At 42.6% G+C, this 20,357-nt stretch overlaps 1 protein-coding gene and 1 pseudogene across 2 annotated transcripts in view; one reads left to right on the top strand and one right to left on the bottom strand.

Moving 5' to 3' along the window:
* MANBA (mannosidase beta) overlaps window positions 1-20,357 on the bottom strand; it is a 90,162-nt gene that overhangs the window by 17,329 nt on the left and 52,476 nt on the right. The window contains exons 9-13 of the mRNA XM_084756250.1: window positions 17,185-17,302; window positions 15,508-15,594; window positions 14,434-14,601; window positions 11,920-12,138; window positions 9,030-9,194 (exon numbers count right to left, since the gene is read on the bottom strand). Of these exons, the coding sequence (XP_084612376.1) occupies window positions 9,030-9,194; window positions 11,920-12,138; window positions 14,434-14,601; window positions 15,508-15,594; window positions 17,185-17,302 (757 nt within the window). The remainder of the gene's footprint in view (window positions 1-9,029; window positions 9,195-11,919; window positions 12,139-14,433; window positions 14,602-15,507; window positions 15,595-17,184; window positions 17,303-20,357) is intronic.
* Window positions 17,594-19,696, top strand: LOC311583080 (ferritin light chain-like; annotated as a pseudogene). The gene is made up of 2 exons: window positions 17,594-17,631; window positions 19,082-19,696. The product of its transcript is annotated as a ferritin light chain-like (transcript).

Raw genomic sequence — 20,357 nt, 5'->3', positions numbered from 1 at the left:
GTTGAGTCTCTGGCTGCTTTTGTACCAGCTGCTCAATTGCCTGCATTTTTGTTGTTGTTGTTGTTATGGACCACTGCTCTTGCCACACAGGCCTGTTTGACAACCATTTTAGGGACAAGGCAATTGGTATGTCTCTGGTGGCCCCTTTTATAAATTTGGAAACGCAATCCTTGTGATGTCTTGTGTTTGGACAATGGTCCCAAGAGCATCTACCTATCACCCCTAATCTCGTCATTTGCTGTCCCTGGAATTGCAGGAATATTAATTTGGGTACCCCATTGTTGTAAAAGATCCCTTCCCCATAACTTAATGGGTATGTCAGCCACATAAGGTCTCAACTTCCCTGTTTGACACTCTGGTCCCACACAGTCAATCCATCAGACACTTTCTTATTTGTGATAATTTACCAATTCCTATAAACTGTGCGTAAACCTTCTGAAGTTACCAATCTGGATTCCAAGACTTTGGGGAAAGTATAGTAATGTCAGCGCCTATATCCACCAAACCTTCTATTTCAACACCATTTATTTGTATCATTAATTTGGGATTATTAATCACTATGTTGCAGGATATTTGATCTCAATGTGATCCCTAAGACTGTAAACTGCCCCCTACCCAGATCTAACCAATGGGCAGAACATTCTCCACAGTTGAGTGGAGAGTGGGATATGACTTTCTCACGTACTCTGGTGCCTCACCTTTGACCATGTCCCCTGGAGGGGGAGACCTGGTGGCACTCAGAGGAAGGACAGCAGGTTACCGAGAAGAGACTTGATACTCTATGAGCATATAAAGGGGGAGGTAATCCCCCTCAGGAACAGTCATAGGGGATGGGATTAAGTGAAAATGGGAGGGAGGGAAGAATGGGAGGATACAAGGGATGGGATAACCATTGAGATGTAACAAGAATAAATTAATTAAAAAAAATATTAGTTAAAAAAAAAGACTGTAAACTGCAAAAACCTGTCTTTGTTCCCATTATGGTCCCTGAGATTGTTAATTGTAAAAACCTGTTGTTGGTTCCATTGTGATCCTTAATATTGAACTGTGAATCCCTGCTTCTTGTAGTTGAGCCCTAACACACTTTTAACCCAAGAACTTTGTCTATTGTAAACAGATGGTCAAGGTGTGGTTCAGCCATCCGGCTCTTTAATCCAGGAGCTATCTGTACATAGGATTTAATAAAGTTAACCCTAGGTCAAGAGGCGGAGCAAGAAACCAGCTGACAGGAATTAAAGAGTAGGAGGGACTTTGAGTTGAGGTGTATTTAAGGCAGACTGTAGAAGTAGAAGGGGTCTTTGGTGCTTTAGCTCTTTATCTTGGGATTTTAGCTTAGCTCTCTTGCTCTTGAGCTCCTCAGCTCCTTGGCCTTCGGCTTTTTGGGCCTTGGGCTAGCAAGCCTTTGGCCTTAGGTTTTTTAGCCTTTTCTCCTGGGCTGTCAGCTTAGCTAGTGAGCCTTTTTGGGCCTTCTCCATTGGGACATGAGCTGAGTAGGAAGTGCAGCTGGGTGCTTTCTCCGCCTCTCTGAGCTAGCAGGTTTTTCATCACAGCATCTGGATCCTGAGTCTTCTTTGGTAAAATAGAACAATCAGGGATTTTTCAATTAAAACAAAACCACTGTTTGCCAGAACACAAACTTTCTAGTACTTCCCAAAGCCCTTGTTCTTTCTACTAGAGCAACCTTGCCCTTGATGTAGGGAAACAGTAACAGCTGAGCAATTTTATCCCCTGCATTAATTTGCATCTTCCTTTTCACCTATGCCATCATTTTAATTTCTTTCTTGCAATCCCTTTCTTGTACAATAAATCCTTGAGAAGATAAGCCACTTGTTCCCAAGATTATTCCTACTGTCCCTGAAGTTAAAACACCATAAACACCAGTGGCTAACTTGGAACATTCCATCTTGGGGGATAGTGTAAGAGGTGTGTTTATGGCCAGATCCAAAGCCACACTTCCTTCTGTAGCATGTATAAGATTTAAAAAACTTAATTTTGATTCTCTTGCCTGCTTGGTATCTCCTAGCCGACCAAAGGAGAATAGCTTGTATTATTTGCTATAGGGCCTCAAGCTGACAGGGCCCTCAGTTCATTTCCCAATGGCAAAGGTTTACCTCATATATTTCTCTTAGACCAATCTTTAGACCAATGTTTGCCCTTTCCACAGCAAGTCTTTGTGTTCCGTTGCAGCCAGAACCTGCCTATTCTCTTCTAAAAATACCATTTTCTCCAGAGTCAATGCCCTTGCTAGTTTGAGCTCTGAATCTTCTGGCCTTACAATTTCTTTGGAAATGGCCAAATTCACCACAATTAAAACATCAGGTAATAGCCGGGCGTGGTGGCACACGCCTTTAATCCCAGCACTCGGGAGGCAGAGGCAGGTGGATCACTGTGAGTTCGAGGCCAGCCTGGTCTACAAAGGGAGTCCAGGACAGCCAAGGCTACACAGAGAAACTCTGTCTCGAAAAACCAAAAAGAAAAACAAAAACAAAAACATCAGGTATTTTGATCCTGCGACTTCCAGCTATGGCTTGTCCTGTGGTATTGAAATGATGCTCCTGAGAGCCGTTATCAGCTATCTCTCTTGTCCATTCCTCTAATGGGGCTCCTTATGCTTTCCATGGTCTAATTGCTCTTTTACGTTCAGGACTTACATTTCTGAATGCCAAGATCTCTATCAATGACTTTCTGATTTCAGGGTCTGATCTGGCTCTATTTACAGGTGAACCCAATCTCTCTAGGAATTTAGTAAATGAGGTGGTATTTTCCCCTGGATTCTCAATCATATCCACAGCTCTTAATGATGCAACGCCACATTGTGCATTTATGACATCATTAGGTTGTATGTGTTCTTGTAGGTCAGCATAACATCCTTCAGCAAGCAGTTGGTCTTTAGCAACATTTATCCTCCTTGCTATATTACTTGTTTTATTTTCATGGCTTTGTGCCTCCACCACAACCATTGTAATTGTTGACCAGCTTCTAGCACAGCTGACACCAATCTCTTCCAATCTTGAGGAATAACTCAGTGCTTTGTAGCCCAGTTACGTAACATTTCTTTAACAAATGGAGAATGAAAGCCACATAATACAACGGCCCTTTTAAAGTGCTTTAGATCTAGCATTTCTATTGGATGCCATGTAGACTCATTATAAGCATGACCACCATTGTTACAGGCATATGCTGCACAAAGTCTGGGAAGGGTGATGTTGCCTGTGTAGCCCCAGACAACTCTTCTGGTAGCACACTTGGCTCAACACTATCCTGTTTTCCCTGTACAGCCTCTTGCTCTTCCCGGCCCCCTGCCTCACGAAGGTACTCTGGGCACCAGGTAGCAAAAGTGCAGGATGGGGTGGCAGTCCGCCCTTAGCCTAGTTTGCTTCCCTCTTTCATCCTTCAGTAAATTCCCAGTCTCAGACACCAATCCTAAACCCTGTCGTTCTCCACCCACTGGCCCTTCTTGCTTTCCAAGCACTTCAACCTCTATCCACAAGCTCTCTAAGTGCCTAGCCAACTGTGCAATCCTTTCTAACACAAGCAGATTGAATGAGTCGGCTGAGTTTTCAGCTTTCCCCCCAATTTCAACATGATATGTGTGAAGACCAGGAAGCAAAATCAGAAAACCCCCTCCAGGAGCAAGACAGGACCACCCCCTCCAGGACCACCCAACGGCAGTAGCTGCTACCCTGCCAACCTCCTTAAACAACATCGCCAACCCATCAAAACCTGCCAATTCCTCTACCACATTAGAAGAGAAGTTATCCATTATGCCTAGGTCACGGCTGGGCATCACCTGTAGGCTTAGATTTTTTTTTTAAACCTGCTTTAATTAGAGCTCTTAAACACTTCAAACTCACTTCTAACCCACCAACCAGAGGTAGGGGAGAAAGAATGTTAACAGGAAAAAGGGGGTGTGGATCTGTTTAGACATAGTTCCTTGGGCCAAATCCACTCAGGGTTGTCAGGATACCAAAAGTTCAGTCCAATACGTCAACACCAAACAGCAACACAAATCTGTAGCGGTGGCATGATCCAACAGAAACTGCAAGGTTCTGCCAAATGTGCACGAGTCAGTGGAAGTGGCCAGAATCGGCCGGAGTACTACAAAGAGCAGTAAAGTGCTGCATAGCAATGTAACAACACAAAAGCCTCCTCCCCACTCACCGTCCACGGCTCTTCTTATACTCCTTCCAACCACCGCTCAACCTCTCACAGTTTTGCTCCCAGCAAAACATCACGTGTTCTTTCATAGATGTGTTCCAGAAAAACATCACGTGACACAACGGAGTCTTCAAAGAAACCTGAAACTTCCACTTCAGTCATCTGAGAGGGAAGTTTTGATTGAAGAATTGCATAGATCAGATTAGCCTGTCTGTGAGGATTGTCTCCGTTATCTATCGAGGAGGAAGGGCCCAAGCCATTGTGGTGGCACCATCCCTAGGCAGGAGATGATGTCCTATGTAAGAAAGTGTGCTCCCTAAGTCTGAGCCTGTGAGTAGGCTAGAGAGTAAGCCAGCAAGCACCACTATTCCATGATTTCTGCTTCAGTTTCCTGCTTGATTCCTTCCCTGGCTTTACTCAGTGATGGACTATAGCCTGGCAGTCCAAGTCAAATAAAGTCCTTTGTTCCCTAAGCTTCTTCTTTTTGTCACAGGGTTTGCCACAGAAACAGAGGGAAACTGGATCCAGTACACTTATTCAATGCTCTACTAGACATCCCAGCCAGAGCATTTCTGAGAACATGAGATGCAGATATCCAGAAGGGAAAAGAAGACATGAAACTATTGCTTCTGCTGATGACTTGATCTTATATATGGGATACCCTTAGGGATAAAGGGAAATCTTGCTGGAACTAAGAAATACAGTTTTCAAGAGTACAGTAAATAAGATCAAAAGTAAAATATCAGGTTTGTCTTTATGAAATAGCCACAAACAACATTAAAGTAAAATTAAATAAACAATGCTACTTTTAATAATGTCCCAAAGGATAAAATAAAGATTACCTTTGATTTATGATGATGTTTCATTGAGTGAGCGCATGATAAATTAAAATGACCTTAACCTAAGTGGGGATGGCCCTCACTTGGCTACTTGTCTATTCAGGTACTCTACTTCTTCTTGAGTCAGTTTTCATAGTTTCACTAGTAATACATTCATTTCTTATAAGTCCCTTGGTGTTACTTCTCACAGTTTTTCATAGTTTTTCCTCACAGTCTTTGCTATTTTTGTAAGGCCAGTGGCATTATTTCCTCTTCCATTCTTAATTTGGTCTCTTCACTTGCCCAGTCCATCTTCACATCAACTATTTTATTGATTGTTTCAAAGAACTAGCGGTTGGCTTCACCTTCTCTACTCTTCCAATCAGCTCCAGGAATTATTGAGTCAATCAAATGCCTGGATAGTTGTACAACTTCCCTTTCCTCAACTGGAAGGTGGTGGGATATCACAAATGGTTTAAAAATGGAAATTTTGTCATGGGCAAGTTCTTGAGCAAAATATTTCTCTTCTGAACTTCTGTTTCCTCAGGCATTGAATTTAAATAATGGCTATAGCTCAGTAATAGAGGGCTTGCCTAGTATGCATGAGGCCTTGGGTTTAATTCTCTCAATATTGCCAAAATAAAAATATAAACAAAAATCCACTTTACAATATAAATATGATGTCTGGAGATGTTGGAATTCCATGAGATAGGGTTCAAAACATTTTGTGGCGAAGTATCGGACACTTAGCAGACACTTAGAGGAATGTTGATTGCCTGATTATTAAACTACATGATACCTAGAAAGGATTATAATATGTGCCATATACTACGTTAATAATCACTCTTTTTGTTCTGTTTTATTTATTTTTGTTTGTTTGTTTTTGTTTTTTCAAGACAGGGTTTTTCTGTATAGTTCTCTGGCTGTCCTGGAACTTGCTCTGTCGACAAGCTGGCCTTGAACTTAAGAGATCTCCCAAGAGCTGGAATCAAAGGCATGTACCACCACTACCTGGATTGTAATCACTCTTTCATTCCCTTTAGTTTAGTACACACACACACACACACACACACACACACACACACACACACACACACGTTTCTTTCCTATGATGCTGGGGATGGAACCCAGAGAATACTGTGTCACTGAAAAATACTCCTAGCTATAATTCATATATCTATTGAGAGATATCCAAATGTAGGGTGTGGTGTACACGTGTAATCCCAGCACTCAGGAAGGCAGAGACAGGCAGATCTCTGTGAATTGGAGGACAGCCTGGTCTACAAAATGAGTCCAGGACAGTCAAGGCTACACAGAGAATCCCTGTCTCAAAAACACAAAGAGATATCCATAGTTAAGAACTTCTATAAAACAAATAAGTAGAAACCTTAAATAAACACTTCACTATAAAAGCTACCTAAATAGTTAATAAATATATGAAAATGTGGTACCAGGTGGTGGTGACACACTCTTCTAATCCCAGCACCAGAGAGGCAGAGGCAGGTGGATCTCTGAGTTCAAGGCCAGCCTGGTATAGAGAGTGACTTTCAGGACAACCAGGAAACCCTGTCTCAGAAAAACAAAACAAAAATAGAAAATAAAATATGCTTAATCACATTCTTTTAAAATCTTATTTGATATGTATGGGTCCTTTGTGTGCATGTATGTTTGTACACCATGTGTACCTGGTACCCACAAAAACCAGAAGAGGGCATTCGATTCACTGGAATTGGAGTTACGAGCTGCCATGTGGGTGCTGGAAAATCAAACCTGGTTCTTCCAGAAGAGCAGCCAGTGCTCTTAACCATGGAACCACCTCTCTAGCGCTTTAATCTCATTTTTAACCAAGCAAATGGAAATTAAAGCCATTTAAGATGCATGCCCACCAGAATTCCTATAACTAAGGACTGACACCACCAGCTGCTGAAGAGAAGGTAAGCCAACTGGAACTGTAAAATAGTGAGACAAAGTGTCAGTTTGTTTAACCACTTTAGGAAAGTTTCTGACAGTTTCTGCCAAAGCTAAATACTTGGCTTCCTTGTAAATCAGCTATATACCCAAGGAAGTACCTTCGCCTACTAATAGTCATCTCAAATACTGCTCATCGCAGCGTTACTCATAACAGCCTCCAGCTGGAAACAACATAGTGTCCTTCAGTAGGAAAACTATTTGCAGTGTGATTTGTTCCCACGGTAAAATAGTCCAGCGCAAGACAAAAGCATACACACTCATTGTCTTACCAACTTAGGCAACCCTCCCAGAGTATGTTGAGTAAGCAAGCAGGGATAGTTTACGTTGAAATGTAAGTGTGAGGAGCTCTAAGCAATGCAGGAGGAGGCCGACTGGGCATCCATGGAAATGCTCCGCTCGTGGGATTTAGTAGTGATGAGGTTATGTGAGCCTTGGCTCAGAATTGGTCTTGCTCTCACAGAGTTTGGCACTGCCTTGATGCTTTCTAAGTGTAAACTAGATGGCATTAATCTTTTATTTTTCTCTTTGCCCTCCTAGCTCCACTTTTCACTCCCTACCTCCTCTCCCTACCCACAGGAGCAGCAAGGTGGTCATCACCAGGCTAAAAGCCAAACAAAAACTGCACATGAATGAGTTAGTTAATTGAAACTTCCTGGAACTGAAAGCCAGGCCTTGCCATGTAAGAAAGGAACAGGGAAAACACAAGGAGGCACCGACAGGAAGGCGCAGGAATTGAGTAATCTTACATACAATTTCCACTAAAATTTAAATGATGGGAAGGGAGGGAGGGAGAGGAGAAAGATTAGTTCTTTGTTTGGCTCATCCTCTCTAATCTCACCCCCACCCTTTGTTCTTTTCTGGTTAGTCATGCACAAGGTTCTGAAGAACAGGAAATGGGCCTACTTGCTAAGACACTATTAGTTGACCAAATTTTGCAACTGTCAAAAACAGTTTGAACCAAGGAGGCCTTGCAGCAAGCTTCTTCATGAACATGGAGGGCCTTCCCTGACTTCGCCTTACAGTCACAGCAGACTCTTCTATCTCTTCAACTCTCCCACTATTCCTATGCGTTCTGCGTCCCGCCCCATTCTTGTCTGATCATATCTGTTCCAAATACTAGCTGTATGCCCAGCCTTTTCTCTTAGTCTCTGATTCATAGTACCACTCCTGAACCCTGACTAAGGAAAAAAAAAACAGCATGGCTTCACCAGCACGGTCTCTTCCACAGGAAGTTACCTCAGTCTTCGCCAACCCCTGAGCTTAGAGCCCCCTCTGCTGCCTTCATTTGTTCCTGTCATATTTGTTGGACATCTGGTGACAGCCAGGTGGTGAAATATGATTTATCAACATTTTCTTTCGTGGCTAGTGCTCTCAAGCCTTAACTCTCTCTCTCTCTCTCTCTCTCTCTCTCTCTCTCTCTCTCTCTCTCTCCCTGACTCAAAGTCATGAAGTTATTGCCTCGTGTTCTCTCCAAGAAGTTTATTGTGTTGCCTCCATATTCCAGGGTCTTGGTTTTCTTTGTCTCAGGGATCAAATCCAAGGCCTGGAGCATGTAATTGTGGCTCTGCCCCAAACCTTCACATTTGACTCTCAGGTCTGTGGTGAAATTAGTTTGTATACATGAAGGACTTTCATTTTCCTATAAAGCTATCCCCTTGGTGTGGCACACGTCATTGATCACTTTACTATTTTCCACCCTTAACTCTGTAAGGCCGCAGAGTTAGAGGCCATCTCACTGCCTCATGTGTGAGTCCAGTTCTGCCTTCTTGCGAAATTCTATTACTGCCTTCACTGCTGAACCTTTATATGAATGCTGAACTAACAGGTGTTTTGTTGTTGTTGTTGTTTGTTTGTTTTTAACACACAACTGCTTTTAGAATTTCATAAGCTGTTCTTCTTGGAGAAATAAAGCCAAAAATTAGTTGAGGTCTTATGGATTGTCACATCTGTATTGTGAAGAAAACAGAAGCCTTAACAAGAGAATGCAAACCCGAACATTTTCCACCGTGCAAAGGCTGTAAAATCTGCACTTTGTGTATGTGCGGTGTAGAAAGTTGTCAGCTCCAGATGAAAATGGCTTACCTGAGTAAGGTAGATAGTATCCATAAAGTTGCGTAATGGGTCTGTCCTCTGGGGGAGTCTGAAATGAAGTCCGGCCTGTTGAAGCATCTCCTCATTACCATTTATATGATGTTGTCGATGAAGGGAAAAGTGGCTACTGTATGACCAATCCTCTTTAGATGAGACCTTTTGAATAAAGAAGAGTTACAGATCTTATAGCAGTGGAGCCACCTTCCTTGCACGGTCCTGACAAACCTGCGAAGTGCTCTGCACATCAGAAAAGAACTCAAGGTTTGTTCTATAGTGTTAATTTCATACATTAAAAAAAATTCATCCATAGCCAGATGTGGTGGCGCATGCCTGTAGTCCCAGCACTCGGGAGGCAGAGGCAGGTGGGTCACTGTGAGTTCGAGGCCAGTCTGGTCTACAAAGTGAGTCCAGGACAGCCAAGGCAACACAGAGAAACCCTGTCTCGAAAAACTTTAAAAAACAAAAACAAAAACAACAAATCATCCTTTTTATTACTGGTCAAGGACCAGCCTTGTACAAGGCAGGATCCAATTTGAAAACAATGTTCTGCTTTCATAACTAGAACATTATAATTTAGTATGTCTCTTAAAAGCCTGGCCTAGAAAAACATAGTTCTGTCTGTTAAACTACTTGTCATATCTTCTTGCTGATGTTGTTGTCCTTTGGTTTTCTGAGAGAGGACTCAGGTAGCACCCATGTCCTCTCACATGGACAGATGCTAAACTGATTCTCCTGCCTCCTGAGTGCTGGACTTAAAAGCCGGTACCACCAAACTGGCTTCACTGTATCTTGTAATCCCATTTCACTTATTTAGGTAAGTTCTTTTATTGGGTTTTTAAAACTAAGTAATGGACTATGACTGATATTCTGCCTAAAATGTCATAGTTTTAAATAATAATCAAATACTGCTATTATAATAGTAAATGTTTTAGAATTTGCTCATATTCCTTATCCTAAAACTGCCTGGACCAGCAGTTCTCAACCTGTGGGTCGTGACCCCTTTGAGGGTCAAAGGACCCTTTCACAGGAGGTCACTAAGGCCATCAGAATAGACATTACATTACAATTCATAACAGTACCAAAAGTACAGCTATGAAGTAACAACAGAAATAATTTTATTGTTGGGGTCACCACAACATGAGAAACCGTATAAAAGGGTCACAGTGTTAGAAAGGTTGAAAACTCCTGGCCTAGTCTATAGAATGAGTTTCAGCCCAGCCTAGTCCTGGGCAACTAGCAAAACTGTGCCTAAAACAATAAATAAGATTGAATAAAGGATATGAATATACATTCCTCAAAGGAAGATATACAAAGTGCAATAAAAGAAATGCAGTTTTTTAAAACTATAATTCCACAAAAAAAAAATGTTCTTAAAAGTGAAAAAAAAAGTGTTGGAAAGGATGCAGAAAAGGCTAGAAGGAAAACTAAGGGGTGCAGTCACTACAGAAAACAATTCCGAGCAGTGAGAGAGTCATCTGATGACTCATCAGCTGCATTCACAGGTTCACACCCAGGCGGTCTAAAACAGTGTTCATTCAAAAACAGGCACACTAGCATCCACAACAGCTTTCTTCATGATGGCTAAGACACGGAAACGACACACCTGTCCATCAACAGACAAAATGATCGGCAAATGTGGATCCAATAGAACACAGTCATCAATAAGGGGTAATGACCCTCTAAGGCAGCAAGTTACGCCAACCTCATGACACCACACAATGTGTTATTCTAATCACATGAATTGAAAAGAGTACATAAACATATAGACACAGACACAGGGCAGCGGTGCCTATGGCTGGCAAGGAGGGTCAGAAGAGAGCAGAAAGTGACTGCTAAGGGGACCAGAGTTTCTACTGGGTGATGAAAATGTCCCAACATCAGAGTGTGGGAATGGGTGTATATGTCTTCAAGTACACCAAGGACCACCTTGAGTTGTGTACATTAAATAAGCAAGTTCTTTATTAAGAGAACTACTTCTCATTAAAGGGCTTTTAAAAATATCACACACAACTCTAAAATTAAATCTTTGGGTAGAGAGTATATATCTATACAGAAAACCAGATATACCAACATGAAGAAAAAGCAGCAAGAGAAATAAAGACAGCTGTGAGGAAGGAGGAAATAAAACTGGGTAGCACAGACTGGGACTTGCTTATCCTATTCATCTCTTTTAATGTGGTTGGATATCCAATTTTGAATAGCTATAAATGATTCAGCAGTATCCATTCAGGGGCAACAAGATGGTCCAGCTGGGAAAGGCACTCGCTGCTCAGCTTGACTGTTGGATCCCCAGAACTCCAGGTGTAAGAGAGAATCAGCTCCTGCAGATGTCCTTTCACCACCACACACATGGGGCAAGAATAAACACACACACACACACACACACACACACACACACACACACACACACAAATAAGTAAATAAGCTGGGTAGAGTGACACACGCCTTTAATCCCAGCACTCAGGAAGCAGAGACAGGCAGATCTCTGTGGCCAGCTCGAGGCCAGCTCTGTGTAACAGAGAAACCCTGTCTCGAAAACCAAAATAGATAGATAGATAGATAGATAGATAGATAGATAGATAGATGTTTCTAGCAACTAGAGTTGTTTTTGTGTAAAATTAAAAGTCAAACTTAAGCTTCTACAGGCTTCTATCTAACTTTTAAGTGTTCCTGAACGCACACCAATTAAAAGCACACTGGAAAGTTATCCACTCAAAATGGCAATCATAACATTTTTAGCTCCTCAGACGTTAAGCCAGAATTCTTTTCTTTCATCCTGTTCCTCAACTATTAATTAAATAAGAAGTGGCTCTCCTCTGACTCCCTGAACCCACCATCTAATGTTGCAAATCAGGGGAAAATGGAGAGCCCAGTGGCTTACCTTTTCTAGTGTGCTAAAGGAAGGCCAGGACTGGTAGCCATATTCGGACACTAATCGAGCTTTTGGGAAGACCTCCCAATTCCAGCAGTCATTGAAATAGTCATAAAAATGTATATCTCCATAATGGATGTTGTCAGGGTCAGTAGAGACCCAGCCTTCTGCCATGGTTTTGACCCCATTGGTAGGGCTGGATGCAATAAAAGGGCGGCTCTTGTCTTCCTGGACATAGAAATAAGATGCTTTTAAGGATAAGATGTTGATTTGGTAAGTGTTTACCGACAGTAAAGTTCTTTAAAAAGACAAACAAACAAACAAACCATGAATTCCTAGAGATGCCAAACAGCTGAAAGTTAATAGGATGGTCACTGCTCTCCCTGTCAACACTGCCCTGTTCGTATTTGCTATCCTTTCTCCCGTGATGAGCGCCCGAGCTCATGCCCCATGGCACCTCTTCCCAGTGTTCTCAGCCATGCTTTGTTCTTTCCTAGCCCATAGGCAGGGCATCATCTCACACAGTTCCTCAACTTTGGTACTAATGACTTCGAGGTTAACAGTGGGGATGGATACGAGTGAGAAGAGTCTCTTGTCACAAGAGGCATTTAGTTATGACGCTGCTAGGTAGCTGGGTCTCTTCACCTAACGTGTCATCTTCATCTCTGACAAATTTTCCCTAGGGACAAGATTTCAGGAATCCGGGTTAAGAACAAAAGCTATTGAGTCAGATACACTTGGGTTTAGAACTCAACTCAGAATCTTACAAGTATAGGGCAGGTCTTCATCTCAGGGTCTCATCTGTAAAGTGAAGAAAATTCTAGATCATGACCTTAGATGCTTGTTTAGAGCAAGATGAACCACTAGAAATTAATTATAATGAGTAGCCTTGATGGCAACAACTGCAGTAATTATGACATAGCAGTTAACATATCCATTTTCAAGGAACTTTGTAAACATCTTCATGACCCAGAATGAAGACATCTGTAGAGGCTGAGACAAGGACCCATAGAAGCTCCTAAGAGTTAGTACCTCTTTCTAATTCAATCTTATCAGTGGAAAAGTGGACATTAAGCAAATTGCCAAAGGTTTCATAAACAGGACTGTGATTCATGGGCACTTCGTTGCTATACTGTTAAAAAAAAAAAAGCCCTAGGCATTAAAGTCAAATTGTTAGATTGATCAAATATGAACATCACATATTCTTGACTGATGAGCCATTTCTCCAACACCCGCATGGTGGCTCACCACCACCTGTAACCCTAGTTCCAGAGGACCCAGTGCCCTTCGCAGCAGCAGCTATCCACACTGCACACAAAGACATGCAGGCAAGCACTCATAAAGTAAAAACAAATAAGTCTCCTAAACAAAGATACACTTAAAGTCATTAACTAGCATACATTGGTGTTACCTATAACACACTGTTTTTAATACGTTCCTGGGGCTGGAGAGATGGCTCAGCGGTTAAGAGCACTGTCTGCTCTTCCAGAGGTCCTGAGTTCAATTCCCAGCAACCATATGGTGGCTCACGACCACCTATACCCTCTAATGCCCTCCTCTGGAGTGCAGGTGTACATGCAGATAGAACATTCATATAAATAAATAAAATTTAAAAATATACATTCCTTTTCAGAGTTTTTCAGAATAAACCAAATATATGATTATAGATGCAAAACTGTAAAGACAGCCAGATCACTAAATCAGGCAGTAGAATATTAGTCTTTTAAAACAATCTTTTGAAAGTGTTACTGAAAAAAAAAATCACTGTCCTCTCACCACAAAAAAGGCCAATGTATATTAGCACAGAGTATTCAATATGCCTAGTTCAAAATAGTGATACAAAGAGTACCACCATAGGAGAGCCCCGGACACACTATAACAACTGTGACCCTCACACCAAAGACCAAGATAGTCATGTAGGATACACACCAACATAAACATCAGAGAATACAAGTACATCTGCATCTGCATTTACATACATAGTTTCAGAACTATAGAGGTGGCATACCGTAATAAAAATCATCTAATCTAGACTAGGTAGACATTTGAGGATCTACACCTGAACTCCAGAGTGTGTGCAACAGTAAGTACTGAATCCATGTGCAAAATCCCAAAGACAGTTCATCTTCCAAGAAATCCACACGCAACCCATGTGGGTCAGACAGTATGCTATAGCATTATCATTAAATATTCTGAATTCAAATGACGTTTCAAAGACTGCCTTTAAAAGAGGCACACACACACACACACACACACACACACACACACACAAAAAACCTGGTGGTGGTGGTGGCAGTGATGGCAGTACACGCCTTTAATCCCAGCACTCGGGAGGCAGAGGCAGACAAACCTCTGTGAGTTTGAGGCCAGCTTAGTCTACAGAGCAAGTTCCAGGATAGCCATGGCCACACAGAGAAACTGTCTGAGGGGGAAGAAATGCATACAATATACTATAGCAATATTGAGATCTACGCATTTTAGAAGCACATTCTTAAATTCTGCTGCACCAACGCCAGTACTTACTGATAAGACGGCCTCTCTGATGTTTTTCACATAGAGGGTCACATAGTCTTCAATATAAGTTCCCAAGTCCTTGGGATCTATATGAAACCAGTTCACCCTCAGAGCTATCTCATTCTCATTGTTGCCGCTCCATATGATGATGGAGGGGTGAGACTTTAGCCTCCTGACCTGAAATTTAAGAAAACATAAAATAATGTCCATACCTAACATAGAAGAACCCAGGGCTACAGTGATTAATAAAATTACATAGGAATGGCTTGCCTACCTGTTAACCTCACAAAATGGCCACTCACGCATCATGGCAATGCAATTTTAATAGCTCTCTGAACAACTAGGGGAGGCAGCTCAGTCATTTAAGTGCTTTCTACTCAAGTGTGGAAACCTGAGTTCTATCCCCAGCACCCATGTCCAAAACTGGGCGGGGCTGAGCACATCTGTAATTGTGGTGCTAGGGAGGCAGAGAGACAGGAGAGTTTCAGGGCTCACTGTCCGGCCGGCCTAGACTAATCCATGATTCCCAGGTTCCAGTGAGCGGAATAAGTAAGTAAGTAAGTAAGTAAATAAATAAATAAATAAATAAGCAAACAAATCAATAAATCTTTTAAATAAAATAAACATATAAAAATCACTGACAAGGCATGTGTGAAATGCACAAACAATTCACGGATTTAAGAGTCACATGAAATCTTTGTCCTGAGAGAGACTTGTATTTATTTGCTGAGGAAAGCTATAGGAGCAGCAGGACTGGGGTAGTGATGGGTGTGTGGTTTGGATATGTTACATGCTTGGAGATGCCTACCCAGCCTTTGACCACACCACCAAGCGGGATGGGATACAAGAATGAGGGATTTGTCAGAGACTGGAAGATTGGGCGAAAGTCTGGGAGCTCTCAGCAAGCAGGTGATACTTAAGCCATGACACTGGGTGAATGACTCAGGAAATCAATAACCAGACTGCAATTTTTCTTAGAACTTAATAGGAAATACCAAAAAGAAATAGGTGATTTAACAAAAGGAGGGGGAAAAAAAGGATATATTCATCTTCTCTCTTTTTGGAGGCGTAATAACAACAAACCTGGTATGCAGCTTCCCTTCTCACTGAGGCCAGGAAGCCCTGCTCAGCCGGATAAAGGGCGCTGGCAAACATAAAATCCTGCCATACCTATCAAGTGAAAGAAAAGGCAGTGTCATCGGCAGAAAGCAAGACTTCATTCTCACTTAGGGGTTATCTTTCAACTAAAGGAAAAGCAAGTTCTCCTGAAAAGGCACTCACCTGAGCATCTCTGCACAGAGGACAGATGATACGCACACTGAACGACTTTCCAGTGTTGCAGAAAAATGTTTAGAACTTTACTAATCAGGGAAGATGAGGAAGGAAAGAGGATTCAGAAGAGGAAATAATGAGAGAATTTTCTTATTCTTCCTCATTTCACCAGGCATTGAGTAATGAGAAATATACCAGAATGTAAACATTACAGTATATTTAGAAAGGATTTAACTTTTTTGGTTTTTTTGCAGACAGAAACATTATTCGATGAGCATTTTAATAATGAGGCCATGAAGTCCTCTCCTAGGAGGCCTGTGTGGAACATCTGACCAAAGCACAGCCCCCAAGCACCCTGCCTTCCCTCCAGTCTTGATTCTACCGTGTACATCTGTGAACAACTGGGCAAGGCACAGACCCTCTGCAGGGATCAGTTTAACTCTCTGTAAACGGGAGCAGAGAACAAGGGTAATCATGTCATGAAGGCATGAAAATAATAAAACAAAATAAAAATGTATAGCACTGAGGAAAACACCTGTCATCCAATAAACAGTATAGAATGTGGTTGCCACTATGATGGTGGCACTCTGTATTTCTAGAACTAATGTGTGTGTGCATGTGTGTGTGTGTGTGTGTGTGTGTGTGTGTGTGTGTGTGTTTGTATGTGTGATATGGAGGGTCAGATATGTATGTATGTATGTATGTATGTATGTATGTATGTATGTTTATACAAAATATCCATATCCGTGAGTTTTGCCTCTAAAGGTTCAACAATATCCTGGAAAAAACAAAATCTCCCTCTCTCTCTCTCTCTCTCTCTCTCTCTCTCTCTCTCTCTCACACACACACACACACACACACACACACACACACACACACACGCTGGAAAGATGGCTCAGGGGTTAAGCTCACTTGCTACTCTCACAGTCCCTAGCACCCACATGGTAGCTCACACCCACCTTTAATTCCATACGGATATAGATGTGAGTATGTTTGTGCAAACATTCCATTTCTTTATGTGAGGACACTGATTAGGAACTGCATGCCCACAGGGCTCCTTAAATCAGTTTTCCAGACATGAGACATGGCGGCATGTCCTCACAGCAAAACATACATACTAAGAACATATTTTCTTTGGGTAATTTTTCTCTCTTTCCAGAGTTCATCAGTGCTCCATAAGTTACTTAATATTCCATTTTTTATGTATCCCTATATATCACAGGAAAAATTATGAAAAAAGTATAGAGGCATTTGATTAGATATAGCTCCTATATAACGACTATAATTTTAAAATGGTGGAGAATTATGGTTTTTGTTAGCAGCAATAGTTCACTTATTCCTTGGCCAAAATTAACAAATAAATAAACAAGGGAACAAGGCACCCCCCCCCCACTCTAAGAGAGGTAGTAAGGGGAAATAATATCAGGCCACAGCATGAGAGTGAGGACAGGTCAGCTACGGAACACGAAGGCTGTGTGGCGTACTCACCATTATTCCAAGTTCATCGCAGAGCTTATAGAATTCGTCCTGCTCGTAGATGCCTCCACCCCACACCCGCAGAACGTTCATGTTAGCATCCACGACAGACTGCAAAAGGAGCTTCAACCTGGAGAAAGAATTGCAAAAGCAAATACTAATTCAGAAGCTGGGGAACATTACAAAATGTTTCAGCCCTGTTAAGGGAAAAAGCCACTTTTAAGCCAAAATGATTTTGGTGTTTTTTTTTTTTTTTTTAAATCAACGCCAAAGAAACTGAGGCAGAATAACACAGAGACTAGTCGTAACCACAGTAAGCAAATTAAAAAGCACGCGTGATTTCTTCATTGTGTTCAGTGTGTTGCTGACCTTCTACTAGCTCTTAAGTTATTTTCTGTTTTATATTTTGACCTGTAGGAAAATGCAGCACCGGGCCTGGGAGGTGGCTCAGCAAGCAAAGTACTCAACCCAGAGGCATGAGAGCTGGATCTGACTCCAGACATTCATGTGAAAAGTGATATACGTAGGCAAACATCTCTATTCAGAGCCCGCCAGTAAAGCCCAGGTTCACTGAGATTCTTGTCTCAAAAGGTAGAGTGGCAAGCAACTGACACCAACGTCAACCTCTAGCCTCCCCCAAAAACTGAAAGAAAAAAAGTACAGTATAAATACACCATATGCATAAATGTATATTAATTTTTAAAATTCTTTCAAGACCTTCAAAGAACACTTGTGGCTAAAGATAAAAGAACTTTCATGTTGTTTTGTTTTGCTTTGTTTTGTTTTGCTTTGTAAGTTTTATTCTGTGTGTATTTAAGGCATGATGTTGTAGGATAGCTGTTGATAGAAAAAAAAGTTACTATCGAAGTGAATTAACAGAGCCATTTGAATTATCTATCTCCCTTTGGTTTTATGCATAGGAAAATTTTATTACCCAGAATCCTCATGTCCTCACAGTGTCCCTCAGGTCTCTAGACTTGTTCTCCAGATATACTGACTATTTTGTTTGCTCTTATAGTTTTACATATTCTCTCCCACCAAGATTTTTTTTAGTTCCTTAGTGCATAAAAAATAAAAAATAATTTAAAAAAAGGGGGGGGCTGGCGAGATGGCTGAGTAGTAAGTGTTTGCTGCACAAGCATGAGGACCTGAGTTCAAATCCCCAGACCCCACACAAAGCTGGGTATTCTACATACAACTGTAATTCCAGGGCTCTTACGGCAAGATGAGAGACAGAAACAGAATCTGCCGATGCTCTTGGGCCAGCTAGCCTACCATACAACAACAAAGAGACCCTGTCTCAAGTACCATGGATGATGAGGATTGACACACAAGTCTGTCATCCGTGTTGCATACTTTTACGTCAACTTAACCCAAGCTAAAGTAATCAGAGAGGAGGGAGCCTCAATTAAGAAAATGCCAGTGGCAGCTGGGTGGTGGTGGAGCACGTCTTTAATCCCGGCGCTCGGCACTCGGCACTCGGGGGGCAGAGGCAGGAGGATCTCTGAGTTCCAGGCCAGCCTAGTCTACAAAGCAAGCCCAGGACAAACAAGGCTACACAGAGAAACCTTGTCTTTAAAAAAACAAAAGAGAAGCCAGGCATGGTGGCACATGCCTTTAATCCCAGCACTCAGGAGGCAGAGGCAGGTGGATCACTGTGAATTTGAGGCCAACCTGGTTTACAAAGTGAGTCCAGGACACCCAAGGCTACACAGAGAGACTCTGTCTAGAAAACAAAGCAACAACAACAAAAAGAGAGAAGCAGTAGCACCTTGGAGGTTCCGTGGATCTGTGTCTTACTTCAACAGTGTTTGGGCGGAACAGACCCGGGGACTCCCTAGTTAGCTTCCATCCGCCTTACAGTCTCTCCAGTCACAGCCTCCAGACCTTTGCCTCACTGCCCTCCTAGGACCAACCTAGCTCCATACTGTGGATCAGCCACGACCTCCCAGATTCCTAAGAATTATTCTGCTGAAGTGGAAGCTGCCGTGAACCACCTGGTCAACTTGCACCTGTGGACCTACACCTACCTACCTGTCTCTGGGCTACTATTTTGATCGGGATGGCTCTGGAGGGTGTAGGCCACTTTTTTCTGCGAATTGGCCAAGGAGTACAAGAGGCACAGAGCAGCTCCTCAAGTTGCAGAAGGAGCACGCGGGGGTAGGGAGGGGGTAGGGTGGGTGAGGAGGTTGGAGAGGACCGGGGAGGAGGGAGACGGGGGGGGGGGGGGGGGGGGGGAAACAGGCGCTCTCTTCCAGAATGTGCAGAAGCCGTCTCAAGATGAATGGGTAAAACCCAGGAGGCCATGGAAGCTGCCTCAGGCCTGGAGAAGAATCTGAGCCAGGCCCTCTCGGATCTTCACTCCCTGGGTTCAGCTCGCACAGGCCCTCACCTCTGTTATTTCTTGGAAAACCACTTCCTGGATGAGGAGGTGAAGCTCATCAAGAAGATGGGCAGCCACCTGACAGACAACCATGGCTGGCCGTGCTGCAGCCAGCACCGGTGTCTCTGGGTATCTCTTTGAGTATCTCTCAAGCACCACCAGGAGGCCTCCTCGCCTTCTCGCCTCCTCAGCTCCGCACCAGCCAGCCTTAGGAACTCCACCTGAATGAGCCTCTTAAACTACTTCGTAGCTGCTCTGGAACCCCTCCCAAGTCTTGGACCAAATAAAAATAAAGCTTTTTGAAACAGAAAGAGAGAGAGAGAGAGAGAGAGAGAGAGAGAGAGAGAGAGAGAGAGAGAGAGAAACACACACACAAAATGCCAGTGGCATGTGCCTGTAATCCCAGTACTCAGGGAGGCAGAAGCAAGTGGATCTCTGTGAGTTCAAGGCCAGCCTGATCTACAAAGCAAGTCCAGGACAGCCAAGTCTACAGAGAAAAACTCTGTCTTGAAAAAACAAACAAACAAATAAAAACAGAGAGAGAGAGAGAGAGAGAGAACAAGCCATTCTACAATAGGAGATCGGTAGGCCATTTTTTAAAATTAGTGATTGATGTGGGAGGGCCCAGCCCATTGTGGGTGGGGCCATTCCTGGGCTGGTGGTCCTGAGTGCTATAAGAAAGCAAGCCAGTAAGCAGCACTCCTCTGCGGTCTCTGCATCAGCTCCTGGCTCCATATTCTCACCCAGTTTGAGTTCCTGTCCTTACTTCCATCAGTGATGAACAGTGATGTGGAAATATGAG

The sequence above is a fragment of the Acomys minous genome (assembly GCF_964271855.1).
Source record: "Acomys minous genome assembly, chromosome: 14".
Taxonomy (NCBI): domain Eukaryota; kingdom Metazoa; phylum Chordata; class Mammalia; order Rodentia; family Muridae; genus Acomys; species Acomys minous.
The sequence above is the reverse complement of the archived record's forward strand: the minus strand, read 5'-3'. Positions and strand labels throughout refer to the sequence as shown.